The sequence below is a fragment of the Cynocephalus volans genome, chromosome 11 (genome assembly GCF_027409185.1).
Source record: "Cynocephalus volans isolate mCynVol1 chromosome 11, mCynVol1.pri, whole genome shotgun sequence".
Lineage (NCBI taxonomy): Eukaryota > Metazoa > Chordata > Mammalia > Dermoptera > Cynocephalidae > Cynocephalus > Cynocephalus volans.
The window spans coordinates 55,798,984-55,824,722 of record NC_084470.1 but is presented as its reverse complement, the minus strand read 5'-3'; the positions used below and the strand labels follow the sequence as shown (position 1 = coordinate 55,824,722).

Genomic DNA, 25,739 nt, shown 5'->3' with positions numbered 1-25,739 from the left:
CCTAGCTTCAGGTCTTTCCTCTTGGGCTGGTCAGATTCCCTGGAAGACTCTTTCCATCTCCAGTATGGAGGATAAAGCCCTGCTCTCACACCGTGGAAGGCCAGTTCAGCAGTCAGAATGCATATGTTCCCTTTATCTACCTATTTTCAGAATGTTTCCTGGGCCTTCAGCTATGCCTGTCACCCCTTAGCCCAGATCCCTGGGTTTTAACCTCTATAGAAAACAACACTTCAGACTTCTGCTGGGACAAAGGAGGGGCAGTTGCCCAGCCAGGAGGAATGGAGGACAGAGTCTAGGATCTAACTGGAGCACTTCTCAGACAGCTTTCTCCCATCTTCCTTGTTTTAGCTCCTCCTTCACCCTCCAGTTCCTGAATACCTTGTGCTGCTATTTCCTGAGTGGCTTTTTTGTTTGTTTGGTTGGTTGGTTGGTTGGTTGGTTTTTTTTTTTTAGGATTCCATGGTGTAAATCGTGTTATTTCTCAATTTTCCCCAGTACTGGCTTAGGGTTCTGCCATCTCCCGGCTCCTAAGGCAGTTAGCTCTTGTCCCTGTGCCATCTAGCTTCCAAGATGATTTTGATGTTGTCTTCTCTCTGTTCTCCCCACTTTTGTGAACTTACACATTTTTTTTTTTTTTAATCCTTGTGTCATAGCCTTTGTAGGGTTTCAGAAAAGGTCAAAACTAGATGGGACAGTTTGTTTTAAAACTCACCTTTCAGTCTTTTTCTCTGACAACAGATCATAGCTGCCTGGATTTCTTTCCAGTTCAGAAATAAGAAATATCCATTCAGCCATGTCTGCAAAGACAAAACATGTCCATACCTGGACAATGCTTTGCTCACACTCACTGTGGGGACCATGACTTTACCTCGGGACAACTTGAGCTCAACCACATGGGTGGGTTGTTATGCAGAGGATGGTGAAACGCCTCCCTGCTTTCCTTACTTCTTCTGGGCTGCCGTCTACCAGGACCATCAGTGATCCCCCACATCTAGGAATTATTGACCCTCATGCCATTTTCAGAGAGTCGGTGTCAACTGTTCCAGGGAGGCCAGTTAAGCAAACTTTGGAGAAACGAGATTGTAATGACGTAGCTTGTTCCTTAGGCTGAAATTTGTGAAGCAATATTTCTGGTATTTTGCATTCAGCACCTTGCCATTCTGTTATTATTGCTGTCATTACTATAGGTGGGAAACACTGGTGTTACGAATGCTAGAAAAAGATGGTAGGGTACATATGCCAGCTTAGAATTAGGGGAAAAGACAAATCTACTTTCACCTTCCTGGCCAGCATAAACATTTTTAAAGGGTGTTTAGATTTTTGTCAATATTTCTTTCTCTTGATGAATTTTCCCTTAATTCGGTGGGGAGAACCGAAAGCCTCCCTACTTTTCTCATCACCTTCCTTCCTTCTAGGCCTCAGCTTTCCCATCTATCTGCCTGGGAGGGAGGGAAGTGGACTAGAAGGTAAAGTCTAAGGTACCTCCTACTACACAGTCCTACCCTCTCAGGGACGGGGGTGCACTGGGTCATGCCCCAACCTTCACATCTCTGCCTCCTGACGGACTGTGGGCTGCCAGAGGGCAGAGTTTGCTTTATTCTCATCACTGAAGACAGAGAAGGGAGGCTCCTGTCTACCGAAATTAAGGCTGTCTAGGCCGAAATAATTTTGTAAAGTTAACTGGGAGCCACATGTGAGGATCAACCCGGGAAACACCAGAGAAGTGCTCTGAAGTTGATTACAAACAGCGAAGGTTTCATAGACAGAAAAAGCTGAAGAAAGCAGAAACAAAGAACAAAAAGCAAATTGGTTATTCCAAAGTTACTTTCCTTGTAAGGTGGGGACTGAGAGACAGAACAATAGAAAAATAACTGATTATTTAACATCAGGTTACTTCAGGCAATCCTTTTTATGTAAGGATTAAAGCAGAGGGAACTTAATCATCGTAGCTATTGAAGATTTAAAGCGGCCTGTTTGGAAACTGGACTGTTATCTCTCTCCTGATTTCTGGGAAGGTCACACCACAACCTAAGCGATGTGGAATTTAGCAGGGGCGCCTGTCTTTTGATTTTTAGTCAGGTCTTTTGGGGCCTAGTGCAGGAACTTAGTCCAAAACAATGGCCTTTTATTTAACACTCCTGAGATGATTTCTCACTCCTATTCACAATCAGGGTCAGGGCAGCAGGGAGAGGCTCAGTTCCCCCTGGGGCTAGACTGTAGACTGATGCTTTTGCGTGTACTTTGGGTCCCATCCTAGGCCTCCCAGATTGTTCTGGGTGACTCTGGCCCAGCCTCTGGCTATCCAGGGGCACAGGTAACCCCAAGGGGTCATGGGGTAATTCTGGCAGAACCTTGGTCTGTCAGCTAAGAGCTCCTGAACCTCCCCCTGTGGCCCTGTAATCCTGGACTTGGTGTGTGGCCTGCAGGGTGGAAGGAGAGCCCAAAGGACCTCTGAAGCCAGAGGCAGGTGGCACTCCTGCAGCTGGGAGGTGGGAATGCAGCCCAGTGCCACTGATTTTACAGCCTGCTGTTTGACTTGAATGCCTCAAGCCCACGCTGCACACGCTATTGCACTCAAGACTCACAAAGGGGCACTTGCTACTCCATTTACAACTCAGTGAAGGGTCACACTGCTCCATTTACAACTTAGTGAAGGGTCACATATTAGTCCATTCACAACTCAACAAAGGCACACATACCACTCCTCTTACAGCTCAACCAAGGGGCCCTTGTGGACCTGTTTAGGTTTCTTCTTTTGGCCTTGTCCAGCCTCATGGATTCATTTACTTGCTCGTTCTTTCTTCAAAAATTTAACAAAGCTGGGCAGGTTGTGGAACTCGGCAAGTCTTTTTCGTCTGTAACTTGGAAGGGCTGCTGTGGCCACTGGAAATACAGCAGGTGACGTGAGTGGAGCAAGCTGCGGGCTCACAGTCCCGCCAAGAGAGTAGCCGTAGCCCGGCTCTGAAGTCCGGTGAGCCTCCAGCCCAAGTCAGGCAGCAGAGCAGAGAGCAGAGGAAGCCAGGGTTTGGGTGACACACAAATATGATTTCCCTCCAAAACGGGGCGCACAATGGCCTTCTTCGACTCCTGGACAGCGAAAGCAAGGCAGACTGGCTTCCCCTAAGGGCGGCCTTCGAGCCCTTGGACAAACAGACCTGATCATTCCCAGCCCTTGGAGAACTCAGTCCGGGAAGGTGGGGACAAGTCCATCCCAACGCCGCGGTGGGCGGTGGAGGGGACCCAGCAACCCGGCCCAGGAGCGCGCACCCGGGCGGAGAGGCGGTCGCTGAGGCAGGAAGGGGAGGAGGAGAGAGGAGGGACTGGCCGGGGCCGCTCGCGCGGAGCTGCGCAGGGCGGAGCCCGGGCCGGTGCGCCCGCGCAGGTGAGCGAGCCAGGGCGGAGCGCAGCGCAGCGCGGCCGGTGCCAGGCTCGGGCGCCCGCGGCCGCCGCTCCGAGCCACGGCCCAAAGTCGCTTTCCCAGCCGAGGCGACCCGCAGCCATGGCCGGCCTGGACTTCGGGGTCACTATCGCACTGCTGTGGGTCCTGCTGCTGGGGGCGGCGCGCTTACCGCATGGGGCAGGTACGTGCAGTGCGCCCGACGCGGGCGGCGAGTGGCGGCGGTGGCCCGTCAGCCGGCGCCAGGCGACGAGGGGCCGGAGGGACTCTGGGCGCGGAGGGCGCCGCGCGGGGGGCCAGGCGGGGACGGCGCAGCCGGGATGCCGGGACGGCTCGGGGTCCCCGGGAGCTCCCGGCTCCTGCGGGTCCGGCGCGGTGGCCTTGCCCTCCTGGGTTCGCGCGACCTCGCCCTGGACGCGGGCCGCGGCAGGTGGGCGTGTCCCTGCGTGGGGATCGTCGCTGTCCGGGAGGACGAGGCCGGAGCTGGCCCAGAAAGGAAGAAGTAGGGCACGCAAGTCGAGCCCAGAGGACGTGCGGGAGGTGGCGCGCCGCGCCTGGGGGCTTTGCCGGTGTTTGGGGGGACACCCGGCCAGGCCATGGGATGAGAGCTTTCCTCTCCAGGCCCACCCTCTACCTCCTCCCTGGTCCAGAAAGAAGGTGCAAGAAAACGGTGGTTCGCCCTGCGGATTTCCCACCAGATCACCTCTTTCCCCGGCCGCACCCTCCCTTCCGCTTCTCCTGAAGTTCAGGGGCATTAACTGGAAAACGTGAGCGCCAGGTGGGAAAAAGCCGCGGGGCATCTGCGCCCCGGAGGCCGGACAGTCCCCGCCGCTCCCGCCTCTGTGCAGTGGACTGTGACTGCGAGGGTTGCTCGGGGGATGGGTGTGAACTTCGAGTTGTTCCTGTTGCGGGGAAGGACCGTCTTGTCCCAGCGACTTGTACCAACAGGGAGGTGCCCTGCGGGCCCTGGAAGTATTAGAACGTAGTAAATAACCTGGTTTTTTCCTGTAACAACTTGATAAGAGGCCTTTCCTTTCCCGAGACTAGCTTTGGTGTGTTTTAAACAGAATTATTCAGGAAGGCTTTGGGGTCTTTAAAACACTTTGCTGCACTCAAGGGGCGTTTGTGTGTGGCAGGTAGGTAAATTGGGGTAAATTAAATTAAGGAATAAAACTAAGTAGTTGAGGTTGGTCTTGGGCGTCCCGGTGACTGCCATCAATACAAATAACACCACGGGAAAGCCTCCTGGTTCCTGTCTTCATCAGCTGGCATGTTGCTGCACAGTAGACAGAATTTTAAGACCTCACTTAAAACGTTGTTTGCATATTTACTGTAATTTCTTAGGCCTGAATTTTCAAGATTCTTTTGAAGAAAAAAGTCAGTTTGAGAATGAAAAATGATTTAGGGAGTGAAAATGTGTATAAATACGTGTGTGAGAGAAATGGGTGCCCACACTCTTCGAGGAGTACTGAAACTCTGGGAATTAAGATGTTTCCAGTTGAGAACTCCTCCAGTAAGAATATGGTGCAATCGAGGTATACTAATGACAAGAATGACTGCCTGCCTTGAACTGCCTTTTGTTACGTCTCTTTTCTCCCTGTGACCTGGGGAGGCTGTCATTTTGGTCTCCAGTAGCTCCAATGGAGTCTCTTCCTTCCAGAAGTTCTTCACTGGCTGAGTCTTGTCTCACAGTTCAATGTATAAATACCAGGAAGCCTAGAAACTCTCCCTTTCACTTTCTTATTCCTCCTTATGGTCTCAGGAACTGTCCCTGTGAGGCCACATAGTTGGGCTGAACTGAGGGCTTTTGTGGCTGGGGCAATTGCTGAGTGCACCTGCTTTGCCTGGAGTCTTGGGGTGGCTCTAATTGCTGGAGGCCTTTGAGAAGGTTTTGAAGTCTTTCCTGAAAAGATGAAGAAAGCCAGAACCCTGGCACAGTGGTTTGTTTAATAAATCCCCATACTCTCTTAACAAAGACTCAGCAGAACGAAAATGAACTTGGTTTCACTGCACAGCTGAAGACTGAAGGAAAGTTTGCGTCTTGGTGTGGTGTATTTGTGTGACTTTGTATTCCCACCCGCTCTCCCATTTTCAGGAGTGAAAATTTTCACTGGTTAAGTTGGAATCACAGCCTTGTTAAAACTGCACTTTGGTTGCTTTCCAAAAACCGCTCAGACACCAGAGTCTGGGTCGGTCACCCCATTCTTGCCGCCATTGATTCTTGCCTGAAATGTGAGCAGACGGATCACGTGATGTGTTCGCTGCCCCTGGGTGAGTGTGTGCTCGTCATTCTTCAGATTCACATGAGGAGCTGCCGGCTGTTGTCTGGAACTTGTAACTGGCCGGACTGACGAGCCCCCACCCAGCCCCTACACCCACAGATTTGCATGACTTGGAGGCTGCTCTGTCAGTCAGTCATAGAGGTGCACCGGTACCTACCATCAGCCTCGAGGTTCACCTCTCATGGTGCCATTTCAACTGTGTGGCTGTACCCAACCCCACACATGCTGTTCTGGGGATTCTCCCTGGCTGTCAATGTGGTGGAAGGAAGTTAAAAACAATAGTTAAAATGTTTTAAATAGCATATAGTTAGTGTAGAAATATTGGCGATAAATATGACCAAAACGGAAAAAAATCATCTATGAGCAAACCACCTTGTTTATTTTGGTGCAATCTTATCGTGTGTGTGCACGTGCACATGTGTGTGCAAACCAAAAAATGGGATCATTGTATGGCTTTAACCAGTCTCCTATTGTTAGACTGCTTGTATCAATTTTCATAGGTTTATTCAGTGAAGAGGCACTAAAAAGTATGTAGCACACACAATATAATGACATGAAACAATGTTATCATCATGTTGCCGAGATTATAAAATAGTATAAATTGGATTATCCCATTTTGATACCTCTGATAATGTGTTCTGTGGCCATGTCATTCTGCACATTCTTGATTATTCTGTCCAGTTAAAACTCTGGAAGTTAAGTGGCTGGGACAAAGAGTCGAGAGAAATGCAGGGCTGCGGATGCATGTTTCCACGTTGCCTGCGGAGAGTCTGTCCCATTGTCCTGATGTGCTTCCAGCTGTCAGTGGGTGAGGGCCCGTTCCTCACACTCTCCTGCTGTCGTCATTGTCGTTTCACCAGTATCTGTGGATGAAATGTTCTCTTTCCCTCTAGTTCAGCAAACAGGGCCTGAACAGCATTGGTGGATACTCAGGAGTCTTAGAAGCAGCTCCCTAGCTGGGTGATACTAATAGCCTAACAGCACTTTTTTGCCGAAAGAAACACAAGCCTCAACTGCGTTTTTGCCTAGCAGTGCTGACCTGGGTTTGGATGACAGGGGGTGGGAAAGGGGTGGGGGTCTGGGGTAGAGGGAGTGGAGTTTGCTGGTCAGAAGAACCCCTGATTGAGGTCAGGGTGGGTGGGGCAGTGGGGGATGACAAAACCGCTGATATGGGGACCTGTGGCTAAGGCACTCTGCCTCAATGATTAAGAAAAGTTGATACCCTTTAATTACCATTCTAAATTATAAAAATTATCCCACAATCAAATTATATTAAACCACTTCCCATAACCTTGTAATTAGCCCATCAACTTCTCCCAGGCAGCTGGCAACATTCTAGACAACCAAGCAAGGGGAGCTAAGTTCCTGCCCTCAGCTTTGGTTTGTATCTGGTCCATCAGTTTTTAAAATTACGAACTACTGCTGCTACTTATAATAGCTGTTGACCATTTGCTGTGTCAGCCACTCTTCTGAGTATTTTACATGTAAGCACCTCCTGCTTAATATCAGTAATCCATTACTGAAGACCAGACGTTCTGCATGAAAACACTAACCAGCACCCAACATCTGTCTCATTGTTTCATGTGGCAAAAATTATAACAACCCATTGCACAGCAATGCAAAACCCCCAGCAGTTTCTGAAAGCATAATGAAACACAGGAAGATACCATATATAAATAACAACCAGTCCTTTTAAGTGTTAATGCTTGAGACATCAGTTGAGGACTGCCGAACCGTTTACAGGATTGTTCACAAACAGTTGCTTTGTGTGCATTAACTTACCACACCTCCCTTTGTTGATACTTGGGGTGTCTCCACTTGATCCTGACATTCTTGATCCTATTGTATTTGGAAGGTTAAGTTGAGACTTGCCGAACATCGTTTTGTTTGAAATGTTTGTTGTGTTCAGAGATGTAAATATGCATGTTTCCAAAACAGACATTGGCCCAAAATAACTTTGATGGTTGAAATATAAGTTCTACAATTAAAAAATGAAGCTGTTTTCTCCTGAGAAAATAGAAGTCAAGGAGGTATTCGTGAGTCATGTCATTTAGCTCTCCATCCGCAAGCAAGTGCTTCTCCCAGCCTCCCTTTAGTAGGCACAGAGAGGGTAATGACTTGCCCAGGGCTACCCTGCTGGTGTCTGACTCCAGAACCCAGCTCCCAACAGCAAGGTCCCATGCCCGCTGCACAGTGGGACTCCAGAAGGCAACGTTTGCTAGTCATCTGAGACATACTGTCTGCACTCCAGAAATTGTTTTCTTTCATCTTAAAAAAAATCAACCAACACTTACTGAGTTCTGTGTTCATATTTGTTCTAAGAATGTGTATGTGTTTTAAATTTTCAAACAATTAAAAACTGTGTTTAGAAAGAGAATCCAATGTACAAGATAAGTATTCCAATAGTACAAAAAAGTGCGTGTGAAAAAGTATGTCCCCTTCTACCACTATCCCCAGGGCTCCTCCCAGAGGCAGCCATGGTTTCCTGTGCATTGCTCCAGAGCTCTTTATGCATGTGCAAGTTTATAAGTTTAAGTGACTCCCTTTGTACACAAATGGGAGCATACTACAGTATATAGTATAGGCTGTCCCATATGCATCTTGTTTTTTTACTTGGCAATCCATTTTGGTGTTTATTCCATAACAGAATGTATAGAACTGCTGTGTGCTTTTTCACAGCTGCATAAGATTCTTTTGTCATGAGAATACCATGTTATATTTAACCAGCCCCTTATTGATGGGTTGTTTCCAGTCTTTTGTTACTATAATCAAAGCCTCAGTGACCATCTTTACAGTTTACTTTGTTGTGTACACGGACAAGCTTACCTATAGGCGAACTTCCTGGAGGAGGAGTTACTGGGTCAAAGGCTTTGCACAGAAAGCCTCAAAGAACAGATGGAGGAAAGTGAGTAACAAAGAGGTGAAGCAACTTGCCCAAGGTCACACCTACCAAGTGGTGGTGCTCTGTGAATCTGGGCACTCGTTCCAGAGTGTAAGCTGTTCATCACCTCACACTACCATTTATTACGTCCTTTATTCTTTCCAGCTGAAACCAATCACAAACTTTAGGTGAGAGAAATGTTTTGAATTCCCTTCAAATATTTACTTTTGGTTAAGTGATCAGGATGCCGTGAAGACTGTGCATCTAGACTGAAGACAGGCCTGGGCACTGGGGGCTTCTCGTGTTTACCCTGGTGATTGATTAGTTCTTACTGACTTTTTACATTGATGAGTCTCATAGTTAAAGGTGTAACATATCTTAAGCTGCTGTAACACAAACTCAAATGTGTACAATGGCTCACAATAAACAACAGGTGTTTATTTCTTACTCACATAAGATCCAAAATGAGGGATCTGCTCCGAGCAGTGATTGGGGACCCGGCTCCTTGCACTTCCTGGCTGTGCCGTCTTCAGCATGGGGCCTTGTTTGTCTGCATCTCGCTGATAGAAGAAAGAAGAGCGAAGGAATCTCACGTGGGAGGTTTTATGGGCCAGGAATAGAAGTTGCTCGTATCACTTCTGCTGCTCTTCCCAGGCCAGAACTCAGTGCCATGGCCCCGCCCAACTGGAAGGGAGACTGGGCTGTGTAGTGCAGTTGTGAGCCCAGGAGGAAGCTGGCAATATTCAGTTCACAAGGCAGCAGGAGGAGTGGTGAGAGCACCAGAGCTGAGTCAGGACACCTGGTTCTAAACTCAGGTCCCATCAACAGTTAGCTTTATGACTCGGGAAAATTTGCCTCATCTCTCTGGGACTCAGTGCACCAATCTTTAAGGGCTTGGGCCACGCAGAGGAACCTCCAGCCTTAATGTTGTATCAGCTGATTTAAATGAAAGCCAATTTGTGGCCTTCCTGGGGACTTCCGATCTGGTGGACCAGCTTTGACGGTTTCATATCCAACCACCATGAGTTAAATGGCTAGAACTGTGTTTGGCACGTAGTCGGCACTTAATACACATCTGTGAGATAAACAAATGGATAATCCAGGTCAAGCCTCAGAGCAAGTCTTTCTAGGAGATAGAACGAGCTTGTAAAAGTTAGGTGACTTTGTCAGGTCACACTGTTAGAAGGTGGCAAGGGCAGGAAGTTCTAAAGCCTGGGTCTTCTGGCTCCAAATCTGATGCAAATCAGAAGAGGAAGAGGAGGGAACACAGTCCCAGCGGCTGCATGTGTGGACTCAAATACTGGAAAAACTAGAAAGTAGAAAAATGAAAATGTGGATTTTCAGATGGGACCACAGCTTGCTGTGTCCCTGCAGAGGGTGGGAGAGACCACCCAGTGGTCCTCGTTCTCTGCCTCACACCAGGGCCTGGCATCTTCACAGTGAAGAACATGCCCATAGTCTTTGTTGTTCCTTTGAACGTGTGTCCAGGAGGGAGTGGATGGGGGTGGGTGGGTTTGCAGGAATGCAGTCCTACTCCTGGACGCCTTCAAGGGGAATAGCCACAAAATAATGGAGAACTGCTTGTGATACAGTGAAAGAAACCGTGTGTATGTACTTTGTGACTCTAGTTATGCGAGTTTGCTATCTTTCTGTCTATATCTCATGTGAGCTTAGGAAAAAAGACTGGAAGGAAGTAGCTAAACCAAAAGTATCTGGCCTTGTGATGTGGCTCAGCAGTGTCCCCATGTGTGAAGGACAGTTTACTGGTAGCAGTAACAATAACGACAAGAACTTTGTATTAACCTGCACGTTTCCCCTCATTTTAACCACATCACTCCACAGTGACCCAACTCAGTTGGTTTGGTTTTCTTTACATAGGAGTGTTTAATTTGTGATAGAATATGGTAGAAAATCAGAACTCACCTTTAGACATTCACTTAAACTTTTATGAAATTAAAAGTTCTTTCTTCAGTTATTATACTTAAAAATCATCTGCACTTTTCAATTCTGTCCTGAGTGGAGCCCAAGCCAAGGGAGCCACTGGAAGTCTTGTCCGACTGTGTCGCGGATGGGCTGTCCTCCTGCTAACAGCTGTCAGTTCTGCTAGAGAGAAACGCAGCTCACTAATATGACTGCAAGGCCAGTAAATGCTTCACCTCAGGGTGTGAACATTCTTAAAAAATTTAGGAATGTCTTGAAAAGATAATTAAAATTGTTCCAAGAGCACAGATGGTATAATTTTAAGTTTGAAATGAAGTGCAAACACTCCTACCCTCAATGACAGAAGATCAAAGTGTTCTGTGTGAAATGTGCCATTTCTGCAAAAATGTACAAGGTGACAATCTGCTGCCTTTGCCTGGGATGATAAAGACAGTCTCCAGAAATAAGAGTTTCAGCAACTTTCTGAGCCTAAAGATTACATGGAGTTGAAGTCAGGCTGTCATCTTTGTTTTGGGATCTGCCCACTTGCTTGGCCATCTGCCATGTCACAAAGCCCTTGGAGCCATAAGAAAGCTTCTGCAGTTCTTGACAACTGGTCCAGCTGGGAGCTAAGCTAGGATGGTGTACATCCTGGCATGTACATATTTGTCCAAACAGATGCCTTATCTTCCGTTACTGACCTGGAGGCAGGAACAGCAGGCTATTTCAAACAAGGATGTTTTGCTAAAACAACATTGAGCCCAAGAACAACTTACAGACGTGGTGAGCAGCTCCTGAGTCATTACCAAGGATGCAAAGGCAATTAGATGGAGCCTCTGAGTTTGAAGGGCTCAGGCTATCTCCTGGACCCAGACAGAGACACTCGACTCCTGTGCAGAGTGGCCGCCAGCCGCAGAGGAGAAGTGCAGGCCAAGAGCGGGGAGTTGATGCCGCTGCTCCTGCCAGAAGTCATGCCCTGCCAGAGGCCCCAGGAGGGGTCAGGCTGTGGGATGAGACTTCCTCACCATCCTCACCATCCACTGCCCTGCTGACAAGTCTCGCTGGTGCTGGGTCTGGGGCATCTCTGAGATACACACTCCCAGCCCCTCCCAGGCACTGGTTGCTCCCTGCTCACGGCTGCATTTGCCATTTCCTCAGATTCATATTCCGAAGGCCTCAGGTTCCAGCCCGGAAACTGGCAGAGGGAGAGGGCAGAGAAATAGAAGGACAGGAGTCAAAGGTCTCACTGGGCTCCCCGTTGCCTTTCTAGCTTTCTGGAAACATCACTCAGACAAGCTTTGGAGCTGGGAAAAGCTTAATTCAATCCTGGCTCCACCACTTACTAACTAGGTGATTTGGGCAGGTTACTTAACCTCCCTAAGACTCAGTGTCCTTAGTTACGAAGTAGGGACAGCAGCATCTTGAGGGTGGCTGGAGGTCCCCATCAAATGATGTATGTAAATCACTTAGCGCAGTGTCAGCCATAGAACAAATTCCTCAATTAATGAAAATTGTCATGGTTTTGATTATTTGATTTGGGCCAAAGAAGGGCATTTAGATTTTTAATAGGCAGACAATCTGGACCAAAAAGCCAGGCTATGATAGTATGTGTAACCAGATACCTGTCAGGAGACACTGAGGTTGTTTTCAGGCTTTTGCTACCTACACACTGCTTTGGTTACTATCCCAGTGTGGTTGACTTTGGGCACATATGAGGATATCTGTGGGGGCAATTCCTAGAATTGGAGCTGTTCGATTAAAAGGTGCAAGAAATTGTTCTCGATGACACTAAAACAAGTTTTAAAAAATTGTTTGCAAGTGAGTGCCTACGCACACATGAATTTCCTGTTAGCCAAGGGACTGACCAGACTGGTTTTATACAACTTAAATGTTATGACCAGTACACATGAGACATGAACAAGAAGGCCCGACTGGGCTTCTGAGAATCGTAGCTATCCTTGTGACCAGGTGTCATAAACCAAGACTGGGCTGGAGTGATCTAACCAGAGTTAGATCTCCTGTGTAATGGAGCCTGGAAGGGCCCTGGCCTTTAATCCCTGCTGAGAGATGGAGAATTACTCTGGAACTGGCCAGGAAGTTGCTGATGGTCTGATCAGGCACTTCAGCCTTGGGCTAAATCTGCCAAGGGCAAGTTCTTATCTTGTCGGAGCATAGAAGACATTTTTCAAATTATAAACCGTGCTTGGGTCATCTTGCAGAAGCCCAGCACAACCAAATGTAGCTGAACCCTCAAATAAATATCTTCCAGTCTCTCTGGCCTCTGCCTCTGCAGGGAATACATCCCAAGTTCCAGCCAGGAGCCTGGGATGCTGGGAAAGGTGTGTCCCACTGACACCTTCATACTCTAGGTAAACATCTTCTCCTATTTGCCCCAGTAGCTAGAGACTGTAAACAACCCAAATGTCCATCATTAGAAGCTGTTTAGATAAATTATGTTTCATCCAAACAATGGAATGCCAGACAGCCATTTAAAAGAATGAGGTATCTCTCTGTAAATTGATGTGGGGTAACCCCCAAGATATGTTGTGGAAAGTATACAACATTCGGAATGGTGAGTAGGGCATGCAACATTTTAGCAAAATAAAAGCAGGGGTGGTACATAGATACACACTTTCATATTCATAGATTACTGCTGGAAGAACACACAAAAAACTGGTAACAGTGGTTGCCTCTCGTAAGAGAACCAGATTCAAGGGTAAAAGAAAGACTTTTTACATACAGTTCAAGCATTTTATTTTTTGTGCTTCATCTATTATTTATCTAAATGTAAAAAATATTTTCAGCTCTATTGAGGTATAACATACACACTATAAAATTCGCCCCTGTCAATTGTACAATTCAATGGGTCCCGTCAAGTGCATGATATAACATTTTCATCACCCCACAAAGTTCCTCCAGATACCTTTGCAATCAGTCCCTGCCCTGCGGTCCCTGGCAACCACTGATTTGGCTTCTGCTATGGTTTGAATGTGTCCCCTAAAGGTTCAGGTATTAGAAATGTAACCCCACCGTGACAGTGTTAAGAGGCTGTGAAATCCTATTATGGTAATTGAAAGGTAAGCCTTAAAAAGGGGATTAGATTATGAGGACCGTATCCTCTGAATGGATTCATGGAGTCATGGGCATGGTTCTGATGGCTTTAAAGGGAGAGCAAGTGAGGAGGTTAGGTCTCCTGCTCAGCCCATTCACCACGTGACACCCTGCATTGCTACAGAGAGTTCCACACAGAAGAAGGCCCTCACCAGATGTGTTCCCTGGACTGTGGACTTACCAGCCTACAAATTGTAAGAAATAAATTTCATTTCTTTATAAATTACCCAATTCCAGGTATTCTATTGTAAGCAATGGAAACAAACTAATACACCTTCTATCACTATAGCTTTGCCTTTAAAATATTTTTAAAGTAAAAATAATTCAAAGCCAGTTATGAGTATAGCAATCAATAGTTTTGCTGCATTAAAACAAAATTTTCAAGGATAGACCTTGTCTTCAAAAAAAGTCTAAAATTGCTTCCTGCAAGAATTTGGGTGTGTAGAAGGGCCAGAGTAGAAGCATCAAGTCACTAGGAATGAAGGAACTGATACCCAAAGCTGCCTTCTCCACTTGTAGCATCAGTGCTTAAAGAGCAACTTGCTGCATTTTGTTTTGTTTTGTTTTGTTTTTTGTCTTTCCCCATCCACTTTTAGGACCTACCTCTGAGCAGGCCTAGAGAATTTGATTTTTGTCTAGAATGTCTTGGAAAGATCTATCCTAGTCCTCAGTCACCGAGGGAACAAATTCCATTCCTCCACAAATGTTGGAAGCCTCCTGTGTGTCTAGCTCTGTATGCCCGTCCCTTGCCCTCCCAGGGCTCCCCATCTAGAAGGGATTCAAACACCTAAACCAGGGGCTGCAAACTGGTGGCCCAGCAGCCTTGGTCTCGTTCTGTTCGATGTGTTTTGAAAAAGTTGACTTAACAAAGTATGTGATAGAGCATGCACCCTCTGATTCAGAGGGTCACCTTTTATATTTGAGCTTGCGATACTGCCTGGTGTGATAAGTACAGCAAAAGATATATGTATAAGAACTTCAATATAGCTTCTGTAGGCAGGAAAAGGGGAGGAGAAGATGTTCTCCTGGTGTCTGAGGTCTGTTGGACATCATTAACAAAACCCTGAGATAGGCCCTGGAGCGGAAATATGGCTTTGTTAGTAATTACCAATAATCCAACAGTGTTGTTTTAATATTTAAAAAGGCATCTCCCACCATGTCTGAAATGACAACTTGCTAAGTGACCCATTGTGTGGAAAGATGTAATTCAGAGTTAATTCTTCAATGTTTGGTTTACAACTGGAGACCAGCTATAAGAGCAAAGCAGAATGAAGTTGAATGAGGATTAAATGCTTCATTACTCTGAACTCTCTAGATGAACTCCTATGCTCCTCTCCCTTCCTTGCCAACAGCTCTTAGCAGCGGGACCAACTTCTACTGGAAGGAGGAAATATAGTTCATAAAGAGGAAGGTTCTCTGACCCACAATCTCTCTCCCTTTCAGGAATAACTATCTGATTTTTTTTCTCCCACCCACCAACACAATGTCCTTTGGAGCCAGGCATTTGAAACCCCCATCTCAGCATTCTTGGTCCCTCAGCTTAGTTTTTCACTCCCGTAAATTTTTGTCACAATTATCTTAAGATCACTGGCTAGTCCCAACACTGGCCAACAATGGAAATGACTATCCTTGTTTCCTTGTTGGTATAACTTCATCCGTGATGACCAAACGCCTTGTGGACTTAACACCTTCCATGTCAATACCTTCTGTAACAGCCATCCCTGTGGATACATCTTTCATAGCAACTATCCTTATTGATACAGTGTTTTTGTTTGTTTATTTATTTATTTGTTTGTTTGTTTATTGGTGGCTGGCTGGCATGGGGATCCAAATCCTTGACCTTGGTGCTACAGTGTGGTGCTCTAACCAACTGAGCTAACTGGCCAGCCCTTGACATGGCGTTTTCTATAATGGCCTTCCTTATTGGTATAACACCTACCATAGTAACCAAATTCTGATACAACATGTTTCATAGCGGCCATCCTCACTGACATAAAACCTCCTGGAGGCTGCCCTGGGCCCTCTGGGTGAGGAAGTAGTATGCCTGTCTGGTCCTGTATTAGTCCATTTCTGTTGCTTATAACAGAATACCTGGAACTGGGTAAGTTGTAAGAAAAAATGTATTGCTTACAGTTTCAGAGGCTGGGAAGTCCAAAGTCCAGGGAACACATCTGGTGAGGGTCTTCTTTGGTGGTGGCTTTACAGCAACATGGAGGTCTCACATGGCAGAAAATGACAGGGCAGAGAGAGAGATAGTTCCTCACATGCTCTCCTTTTAAAGTCCTCAGAACCAAGCCCATGAACTAGAGCATGGTCCTTACAATCTAATCACCTCTTCAAGGCCCCACCTTTCACTTACCATAATAGGATTTACCACCCTCAACAGTTACAGTGGGGATTAAGCTTCAGTGACTTTGGGAGGGCATCCAATCCCCTGCAGGCCCCAAAGATCTGGAATATGCCGCTTTCCTTTGCTTGACCTGTTACCCTGGGCTGCCTGGTTCACCTGAGGAATCGCTTTATTGATCTGGCACATGGTCATTTGTGAGGTTCTCATTCAAAAACTTATTCCCTATCTCAAGTTGTGTGAGTTTTCCTCCCCACCCCCACCCCATTTTAAGATTGCTGGACACAACAACCATAAAAAAGGTGCCAATCCCTAGTTTCTAAAATGGGAGGTTTAAACTGAAGGATGTATCCAAGTTGGCTGTCCTGGCTCCTGAGATGGTGAGATACCCACACTCCCCAGTCAGTCCCCCTAAATGATCAAGAGGTTGGGCCGTTGTAGTTAAGAAACAGGTAGACCAGCTTCACCCCCTCTCAGCTGACACTCGGTGGAGGCTGACATCCCAAGTGGCCCCTGCCTCCCGTGCCCTGGCTGCAGTGGGCTGTGCTGCAGTCTGTCCCTCCAGTTACAGCAATGAAGGAGCAGGGAGGGGGCAAGTCAGCTGGTGGTCATCCTTCAGCAGTGTTAACAGCAGTGTGTAGACTGCTGCCCCAGCACTGGAAATAAAGGCAGTGCCGGAGATGGCAGAATGTCAGAGATAGGGTGAGTAGGTGCCATTGCTGGTTGCCCAGGACTTGTCATTAATGAGAAAGGGTTAAGGGTGTTCTGAGAGGCAAGATTACGTGCCAAGGGAGGGCGCCACGCTAGGTAGAGTCTTGGATGGCTGGCCTCCTTCTTACCTACAGAACATTCTCTGTGGTCACAGGAGCCTCCACACTAGGGTAAAGTGTAGGGTGGATATTCAGAGTGGGTGTTCGGGAAAGAAAACACCCTCACCTCTCTCTGCACTGCTGTATTGAATGGTACAAACTGAAACAAGCTGAGTCTCTTGGACCACTACCCCTTTCTAGCTGGGATCCAGGTTAAGCACTTGGGCCCAGGCTCCCCGGCAACCTGTGACCTTGCAAGTGTATGTCTTAGAGTAGCAGAAGGTCCATGGACTTTGGAGTCAGGATGGGTTTGAAGCTCAGCTGTGTGCCTTCACAGCTGCAAATTTAAACAATTTAGCTAAAGGAAGTGTATAGAAATGGCCTGGCATGTGGCAGATGCTGAGCAGATGGGGCTGCTACATTATTGCCATCATCCCTAGACACCCCCTCCTGCCAGCCTTCAGCCTTGGCCAGCCCCACACAGCTTCCTCTTTTGGACTCTGGATTTTAAGGCCTGTCTCCCCACTATTCTGTTCGCTCCCCAATTTCTGTTTTCTTCTGGGACCCTCCTCTTGCCTAGCCCACAGGTCCAGGTGAGACGGCCAGCCGTGAGCTCTCCTGCCACAGCTTCACCTTCTCTCTGACCTACCCATCACCCTCCTCTCTGTCACCTTTCAGTACCTGGACACTGAAGTTTTCCAGTTAATACAATGTTTCACTGCGAAACTTCCATAAAGGCTGTCCCCATTTCCATAACACCTTCCATAATGGTAACTCAGCTCAGAAAGGCAGGCTCAGCATCCCAAACAATACCTTATACTTATCCAAACTCCTTTCCTTGAGCAGCTCAGCAGGGCCTACAAAAACCATCCCATCTTTCCCTGCCTTCTACCACATCTAGTTATGAGTTCTGTATTTTTTTTCAATTTCAGTAACATTGCCACAACTTTGGTGGCTTAAAACAACACCCAGTTATTAGCTCACAGTTCTGTAGGCCAGAAGTGCAGATACGTACGGCGTGGGTAGGTTCTCTGCTCAGGGTCTCACAGGGCTAAATTCAGGATGTTGGCCAGGCTGCGTTCTCATCTGGAGTGTGTGGTCCTCTCCTAAGTGCAATGGTTGTAGCAGAATGGAGTCCTGTGGCTGTAGGTCTGAGGTCCTCATTTCCTTGCTGGCTGGAAACCCAAGGCTGCTGTCAGCTCTTAGGGGCTGCTTGCATTCCTTGCCATGGGGACCCTCCATCTTCAAAACCGGATGCAGAGAATCCCCCTCATGTTGAATCCCTTTCACAAGTTGACCCTTTCTCCAGGAAAATATCCCTTAATTAAAGTCAACCTGCCATACAACCTAACTTAATCAGGCAAGTGATTTCCTACCACATTCAGAGTCCCTTCCACTCTCAAGGGGAAGAGATTCTACAAGGGCATGGGCCATTGGAGGTCATCTTGGAATCTGCCCACCCCAGTGTGCAATGGCCCAGGGCTTTGCCCTTCCGGAAAGATGGTAATGATAGCAGCCATCACTAGCTGAGGCCTGCCACGTGCTTTCTCTGTGCTTTGCACATATGGTTTCATTCCAGTTCTTGCGAAAGCCCTGCACAGTTGACGTGTTTAGCCAAACTCTTCAGATGAGAAACCCCTGCAGTTCAGAGAGGCAAGGTGGCTTGTCCAAAGTGTCCCACGCTTGGCCAGGGACTGGAGTGACTAGTGCACGAAGCAGGCCATGTTCCTCACATGGGGGTGAGGGACGGGGCCCCAGAAGAGGTTTCTGTCCAAATAGAACCTCCTCTCCTGCACCCTCCCCCGTCCTTCCCGGGTGGGTTTTCAAAGCTGCGGGCTGAGCCAATGGTGGACACTTGGTGATGAAGCATTTCCCTGCCACCGCCCACCCGCACCTCTAGCACCATCCAATGAGGGCGGGTGAACAGTAAGGGAGGAATAGGCTTACGTTCAGACAAGTTAGAGAGTTTTCTACTATATTTCTGCTAATCGCCAGAGAATGCAGTCCTGTCAGAACACGTCCCCAGCCTGTCCCCGCCGACTCTTGTTCTGTGTGTAGCCCGAGAGGCGGAAAGCAGGGCTGTGGGTGCCTCACAGGCCATGCGGCACTGTGACCGCCTTTTGCTCACCTGAGAAGTGCTCCTTCTTGCCTCTCACAGCCCCTTGCCATCTTTTCAGTTACTGACATTATTTTGCTTAAAGAAGCGTTGCTCTCCTTCCTCTTAAAGGGATTATTTTATATATGTATACACACACACACACACACACACACACACACACACACACAATTTTGAGTGTATGTAGTTTTGCTCAATTTTTGGTTGTTATTCAAATTAATGACTAGCAATTAATTCTCACCTACGTTGAGCTAAATGAAATAAGCCAGACATAAAAGGACGAATACTGTATGGTTCCACTGACGTGAGTAGTGAAATTCATAGACACAGAAAGTAGAATGGTAGTTGCTGGGGCTGTGGGGAGACATGGGAGTTTTGTTTTGTTTTGGTTTTGGTCAGCTGGCTGGTAAGGGGGTCCGAACCCTTGACCTTGATGTTATCAGCAGCACGCTCTAAGCAAGTGAGCTAACCAGCCAGCCCAGGGAGTTATTATTTAATAAGAACACAGAGTTTCAGTTTGAGAGGATGAAAAAGTTCTGGAGACAGGTGATGGCGAGGGTTGCAGGTGATGGCGAGGGTTGCACAACGGTGTGAACGTGCTTAATACTATTGAAAGAAACACTTAAAAATGGTTAAAGTGATAAAAGGTATGTTGTACACATTTTACCACAGTAAAAAAGTAGGGAAAAAATATTTACAGGGCTTATTTGTGGGTGTTCTTTTCCCATTTCTTTTTTATTAATTTGGTTGGTTTTTTATCACAATAAAAAATCTTTTTAAAAAAAGTTAAGCACACCTTATGATTCTTTTTTTTAAATTTATTGAAACATAATTGATTGTACAGCATTGAGTATCAATACCTGTGTGTGCCCAAAATCAGGATAATTAGTATATTCAACATTATACGATGTTATCATTTTTCGTGGCCCTTTACCAATTTCTTGCTAACCCTCCTTCCCCTTCCCCCTTTCCCACCACTGGTGTCCTCAGTTCTGTTTTCTCCTTTTGAAAGTTCAATGAGTTATTGTAATTGTTGTTTCTTTCTTTCTTTCTTTATTAATTTTCTTTCTTTCTTTCATTCTTGTTTTGTTTTGTTTTTTAGCTCCCACTTTGAGTGGGGACATGGGGTATTTCTCTTTCTGTGCCCGCCTTATTTCACTTAACATGATTTTCTTTAAATTCATCATGTTGCTGCAAATGGCAGAATTTCATCCTTTTTTTTATAGCACAGTAGTATTCCATTGTGTATATATACCACATTTTCCTTATCCAGTCATCCAGTGATGGACATTTAGGTTGGTTCCAGCTCTTGGCTATGGTACATAGAGCTGCAGTAAACATGGAAGTGCAGGTATGCCTTCAACATGATGATTTCCATTCCTTTGGGTATATACCCAGCAGCAGCAGGATTGCTAGATCATGTGGCAGTTCTATCTGTAGTTGTTTGAGGAACCTTTCACCTTAGATTCTGAAGCTTGCTTTGTAGATGTACAAGTATATCAAATTCTATGGCTGTACTCTACCCCTGGCAAAAAGGAAGCTTTGACACACTCGAGGGTCCTCCTTCATGAGGCCTGGAGACAGCACCCTGAGCCTCCCCACCCCAGCGTAACTCACACACTTAAGGTTCAGATCATGGAGAAGGACCATGTGATCAGAAGCCAACAGTCTTTTCTCCTCCATCTTCAACTCTGAAGCAACTCTTCAATTCATTGTAGCAAGAACTGTGAAGCTCACAAGAATCTAGTATCTTGAGGGCAGAGACTTCGAATCATTTGTGGATGAGACCCCATGCTTCAGGTCAAGGGACGCAGAAGGGGTTTGGCACATGCCCTGAGGGACAGAGGCAGAATTGAGCTTCTCAATCATCAGAGAAAGTTCAAATAGCAATGGTTTTTCTGAGTTTTAAAATTTTTTTTATTGAGACATCAATAAAGTACACAAATCTTAAGTGTACAGCTTGATAAATTTTATATACATATATGTGTGTGTGTGTGTATGTGTCTTGTGATCATTAAGATCAAGATTTGAAACATCCCAGCACCACAGAAGTTTTCTCTTGGCTTTTCCTAGTCAATACCTGCCCCTCAGAGATTCACTATTCTGACTTACACAAGCATAGATTGCTTTTGTCTTCTTGTCTTTGATATAAATGGAATCATACAACTTCTTGTTTAACTCCTTGCTGACTTTTTATCAGAAGAACTTGAACACCTAATCTCTAATTCTAATACATGGGAATAAAGTACTTTAGGGCAGAAACACTAAAGAAACTGGAAATTCAGTACCTTCTAAACATTCAGCAGGTGGGGAAGGGGAACCGTGGGCTTATCGTCTGGGTATGTCCCTGAGTGTGCACACAGGTGGGTTTTTATCTACTCCTTTGATTCTTCCCTGTCTGTCCTTATGATCATCTCAGTGACTTTCATGGTCGTTGTGAGTCAAACTTCAAGGTCTGAGAAAATGAATCTTAATGTTTTATAAAATGTTAACATGATTAAAGTAGCCTTGTGGCATTTTAGCATACCATCGTGAATTATTTACAGTTGTCATGAACTGAATTATATTTGTTGTTTAATTCTGCAATTCCCGTGTTCAGAATCTGTCATTATGCAGCTTTCTTAATTCTGTGGTCCTGTATGAATCATTTCTCCACCTCATGCAGTTTGATTCAATATGGAGTTAAATGTTAAAGTCTGTGTCTTGGACTGGCAAGGAGCCTTAAAACAGCCACAATCCCTGACCACTTTACATGTAGATGAGTCTGCTTGCGGCAGACGTTGGCCCAGATACGGCCCACTGCCAGCTGTGGGTCTCCAGCATACATCTCTAATACATCTCTGTTCATACAAGGGAAAAGTACAACAGAAGGGTTTTGCAAACCCATCACCACTTTAGAAAAATGATTCAAAGCACAAGCGTTTGGAGGAGGGTTCAGTTGCTTTGGAATATAACTTGCATCATTGCATATAACTTTCTTTCCTAAGGAGTTTGGGAATTAAGAGTAGACAATAACTGGATGTACACAACAACCCCATTTTGATAAACTGTTCCAACAAGTTGGATCGACTAGCAGTGCACGTGGGTTCTTTTAAACATTGCTATTAGAACTTTATTTTACTGTCCTTTATAATCATTCCAAGAGCTATGGAAATAGTAAACTATTTTAAAGGGAACTGTAGGTCTCTTTCACCGAGGATGGGGGGAACTTGATGTCCCTTGAGCCCTGAGGTCTCTGGATGTGACTCTGGAAGTTGGTTCCCAGCCTGATCACCTTTGTATGGTGGCACCAGACCTAGATGGCAGCTTGTGGCTAAATTATCTTGAGTGACATGGCCAGAGTCAGCCTTCATCATTGTTTTCACCCCACATTGTCTTGGGCTCCCCACTTCCACTGCGTGTGCTCTCTGCCTGCTCCCCGGGCCTTCTCCCCTGCCTTGACCTCCCAGTGCAGTCCTATGTCCCAACTCCACCCTGGTGGGAGGTTCCACTTGATCACCCCCCACCCCCAGGCCCTTTATTTATAACCGTGGTCTATGTCCAGTCCTTCCTGGGGTGTTAACTGATCATTGCAGTGTTTAGTGTATAGTGTTTAAAATGTGTCCCTTCCCTTTGGAGAGCCTGTGAGGCTGTCACGGTGGAATGGCGAGCAAGTGCTTCTAGCCACCTGTGGCACAGCATCTTCAGTTGGGAGGTGCTTCTGCTATTGGGGGCTGGGGAATGGAATGGTCACCTGCCCTGCCATCTACTCCTTCCTCCAGACCTTGAACAGGAGCCAGAGGCATCCCTCGGCTTGGCCTGACTGCCACAAATTGCCCCACATTCATTCTGGGAATGCCTGATAGGCAGCCCTCATTCCACATCCAATGAACGAGTGGCTTCACAGCTCGGATACCCAGAAGGACATGTGGGGGGCTCTACTCCAGGAAAAAGCATCTCCTGCCAAGCCAAACCAGAAGTGTGGTTGAAATTCACTCAAACTTGGGTTTGATTTTGCACATGAGTCTCGCTGACAGTGACCTGGAGAGTGAGCCTGGCGAGCCAGGGTTTCTGTAGGAGGCCCTTCTGCCGAGACCTGGCACTAGCCTTTCATTCCCAGCACTTTGCTCTAAACTCAACCACAATAACCTCCCCTGCCCACCCCCCACCCCACGCCATGTCGGCAGACCTTACAAAGCTGTGGTGCCTTCAGCAGCTGAATCGTGCCAATTTCCCTTTCTCAGATCCTTACAACTGGGCACTGTCCAAAAAAATACACAAAAGAATAACACCCCCCAAACATTTCAAATTCTAGGGAACTTTATGTCTTAAGTTTAAATTCAAACTACCTGTTTAAATTATTTTGAAGTGAAGAAAGATCTGCATTAATGCAGTGTGCTGGTTGGATCATTTTAAACAAGCACCTTTCCCTTTCGACATCCAGGAGATCCCCTGGAGAGCCAGCAGCTTGGAAATATTTTATTTCCTCTTGATTGATTTAGTTGATGAGAACAAACCATTCTCATCAAATAGTTCCTGGTTGTGTGTGGGATTCCTGGGGTGCAGCTAGCTCTGCAGAATTGCCGTTTATCATGCCCCAGGCTCTGGTGTCAGACTGCAGGGGCACAAAACCTGGCCCCTCCTCTTACCAATCATCTATACCTGGGCAAGTTACTTAACCTGTCTGAGCCTCAATTTCTTCATCTGTAAAATGGGGATCAATACTAGAGCCTACTCTATGGGGTGGTTGTGGGATTTATAAATACTTATGAAACGTGAGCATGGAGGCTGGCACATACCAAGTGTTCATTGTTATTATTTAGGCAGGCCTGGTATCTGATTTCAAAGAGTTCCCATCTAATTAGGGAGACTAATTAGTCCCTGAACCAGCAACTTGTGTTCTAGTTCTTTCTTATGTGAATATGGAAATTAACTATTTCCAGGTAGGCAGATATGTGGTCCTCCTGTCATTGGTGAGGCTTACATCTCAGTTTACCAGTCTGTAATGAACCTGGCCAAGTTAATGACAGATGGCTTTAGGGCATCTAAACCAGTTGTTCCTCCACTGCCTTCAGGCTTCACTGTCCTCAGGCCCACTGGATCAGTACTACTCCAGGTTTCGTGACATGACAGTCTGGCACCTCTTCCCCACATCAGGCCCTGTTAAAATGGGTTATGCTGGTGGTGACTCCAGCCCCTTGGTATCAGCCAACAACTCCATTCACTTATTAAGAATGGCAGTAGTTCCTCCCTTCTGCTGGGTGACTTGACCAGCCTGGCAGCTTCCACCAAGGCAGCTCAGTGTGGTACCCTGGGGGAGGGGGGTAGGGCAGATGTGCTAAGGTTGAACCAGAAAGTCCCAGCTGCCTCCTGAGCTCAGCAAACTTGGGGAAGTGAGGTCACTTTCCTGAATCTCAGCAGGGTGCTGGAGTCACATGAGTCAACACGTATAGCAGGGCCTAAATAGCCAGTGAGCAGGGCCAGGGTGAGGCAGGCTTGGCATGCAAGCCTTAAGGAGGTACTCACATTTGCACAGCCCTGAAAGTAAGTGCCTCCTTACATTTGTGCCCTAGAAGCCTTGCTTGCCTTTCCAGCCAGAACTCCAGGCTTTAGACTCAGAGCCAAGCTGATGCTAGAGTTTTCTGCTTAACACCCGTCACTGGTGCCCCATCGCTAGTACTTGTAGATTGTAATATGCTACCATTAATAATACCAACAATAATGACAGCTATTATTGATTGATTACCTGGCACCACTCTAAGCACTTTATAGGTATTTAACTCATTTAGGGCTTACAGGAATTCCATTATTACCCCGTTTGATGAGAAAAGTAAAACACAGAGAAGCTAAGTAATTTGCCCAAGGAGACACAGCTGGTGAGTGGTAGACACAAGAATAGACCCTAGGCAGTCTGATTCTAGAATCTGCACTCTTAACCACTGCACAAAGCTGCTGAGATGTGCTGGTTCCACTGAGTGAAGCCCAAACGCCAGGGCCAACAACCAAGCCCTTGCTCCTTCTCCGTCCTCCTCTGCCCACCCAAACCGAACTCCTTGGAGTGACTCCCACGAAGCTGTGATCTTCACACCTCTGTGTCTTGGCATCTGCTGCACCTCCCACCTGTCCTTCTTGACACCCATCTCACCTCCCCGGCAGACAAACTCCTATTCAGTTTTCAAGACCCATCTCAAGTCATGCCTCCTCTGTGAAACTGTCCTTGACCACTCCCAGATGGTTGATAGCTGACCCTCAGTGTCTTCAGAGTACCTTGAACTTCCTTGGTGCCCTCAAGCTGCTGACTATCTGGTGGGGTCTGGAGGGCAGACAGGCAAACGTGCATTCAACTTACATGAGTTCAACAGCTGCTCCCCTTCAGGGAATAAAGGTGGGGAGAAATAATTTAAATGGTGTGAGGGTCCCCTCAGGGTGGATGTAAGGTGGAGGGTGAATCGCTGTCACTTCTGCTGGAGTCACTTCCTGGGGTTCTCATGGTGTGAGCACCCACATTCTAATAAAATGTCTTTTGCAAACCTGGCCCCTAAAAGCAAATCACTACTTTATTTGGTGCTCAACCCGAGAAGCAGGGATCTGTTCCATGGATACGGGAAACACCAGCTGGTGGATTTGAGAGGGGGGTGTTGGTCTGCAATGTGACATCTTCCTAAGAGAGGACAGGGCTATTTTGGCCATCAGTGGCTTTCCCCTTATGAGCTTGCTTTCACTTCTGACTCCCATGCAAGCCGTGACTGATCAGCCACTCTGACTCACGACTATACTTCTTGGTTTCCGCGTCTGTCTCCCTTGGCATCCTGCGTGCTCCTCCAGGGCTCTGAGCGTATTAATATGTATCTCCTCATATCCAGGCTGATTCCAGTCCCTGGCTGGGAGCTGCTCAGT

General features: G+C 46.7%; 1 protein-coding gene and 1 long non-coding RNA gene across 4 annotated transcripts in view; one reads left to right on the top strand and one right to left on the bottom strand.

The window, feature by feature from the left end:
* The first annotated feature begins 3,468 nt into the window (after window positions 1-3,468).
* The window catches only part of CDCP1 (CUB domain containing protein 1), a 54,386-nt gene continuing 32,115 nt past the window's right edge, over window positions 3,469-25,739 (top strand). For all 3 annotated transcript variants that reach the window (XR_010024881.1, XM_063114334.1, XM_063114333.1), the window contains exon 1: window positions 3,469-3,581. Coding sequence is in view for 2 of the 3 variants with exons in the window: in XM_063114334.1 (XP_062970404.1) it covers window positions 3,500-3,581 (82 nt within the window). In the remaining variant the exon portion in view is untranslated. The remainder of the gene's footprint in view (window positions 3,582-25,739) is intronic.
* LOC134391338 (uncharacterized) lies at window positions 6,082-9,105 on the bottom strand. The gene is made up of 3 exons (XR_010024938.1): window positions 9,013-9,105; window positions 7,462-7,686; window positions 6,082-6,542 (listed from the first exon to the last, which is right to left on the bottom strand). It is a non-coding gene; the product is annotated as an uncharacterized LOC134391338 (long non-coding RNA).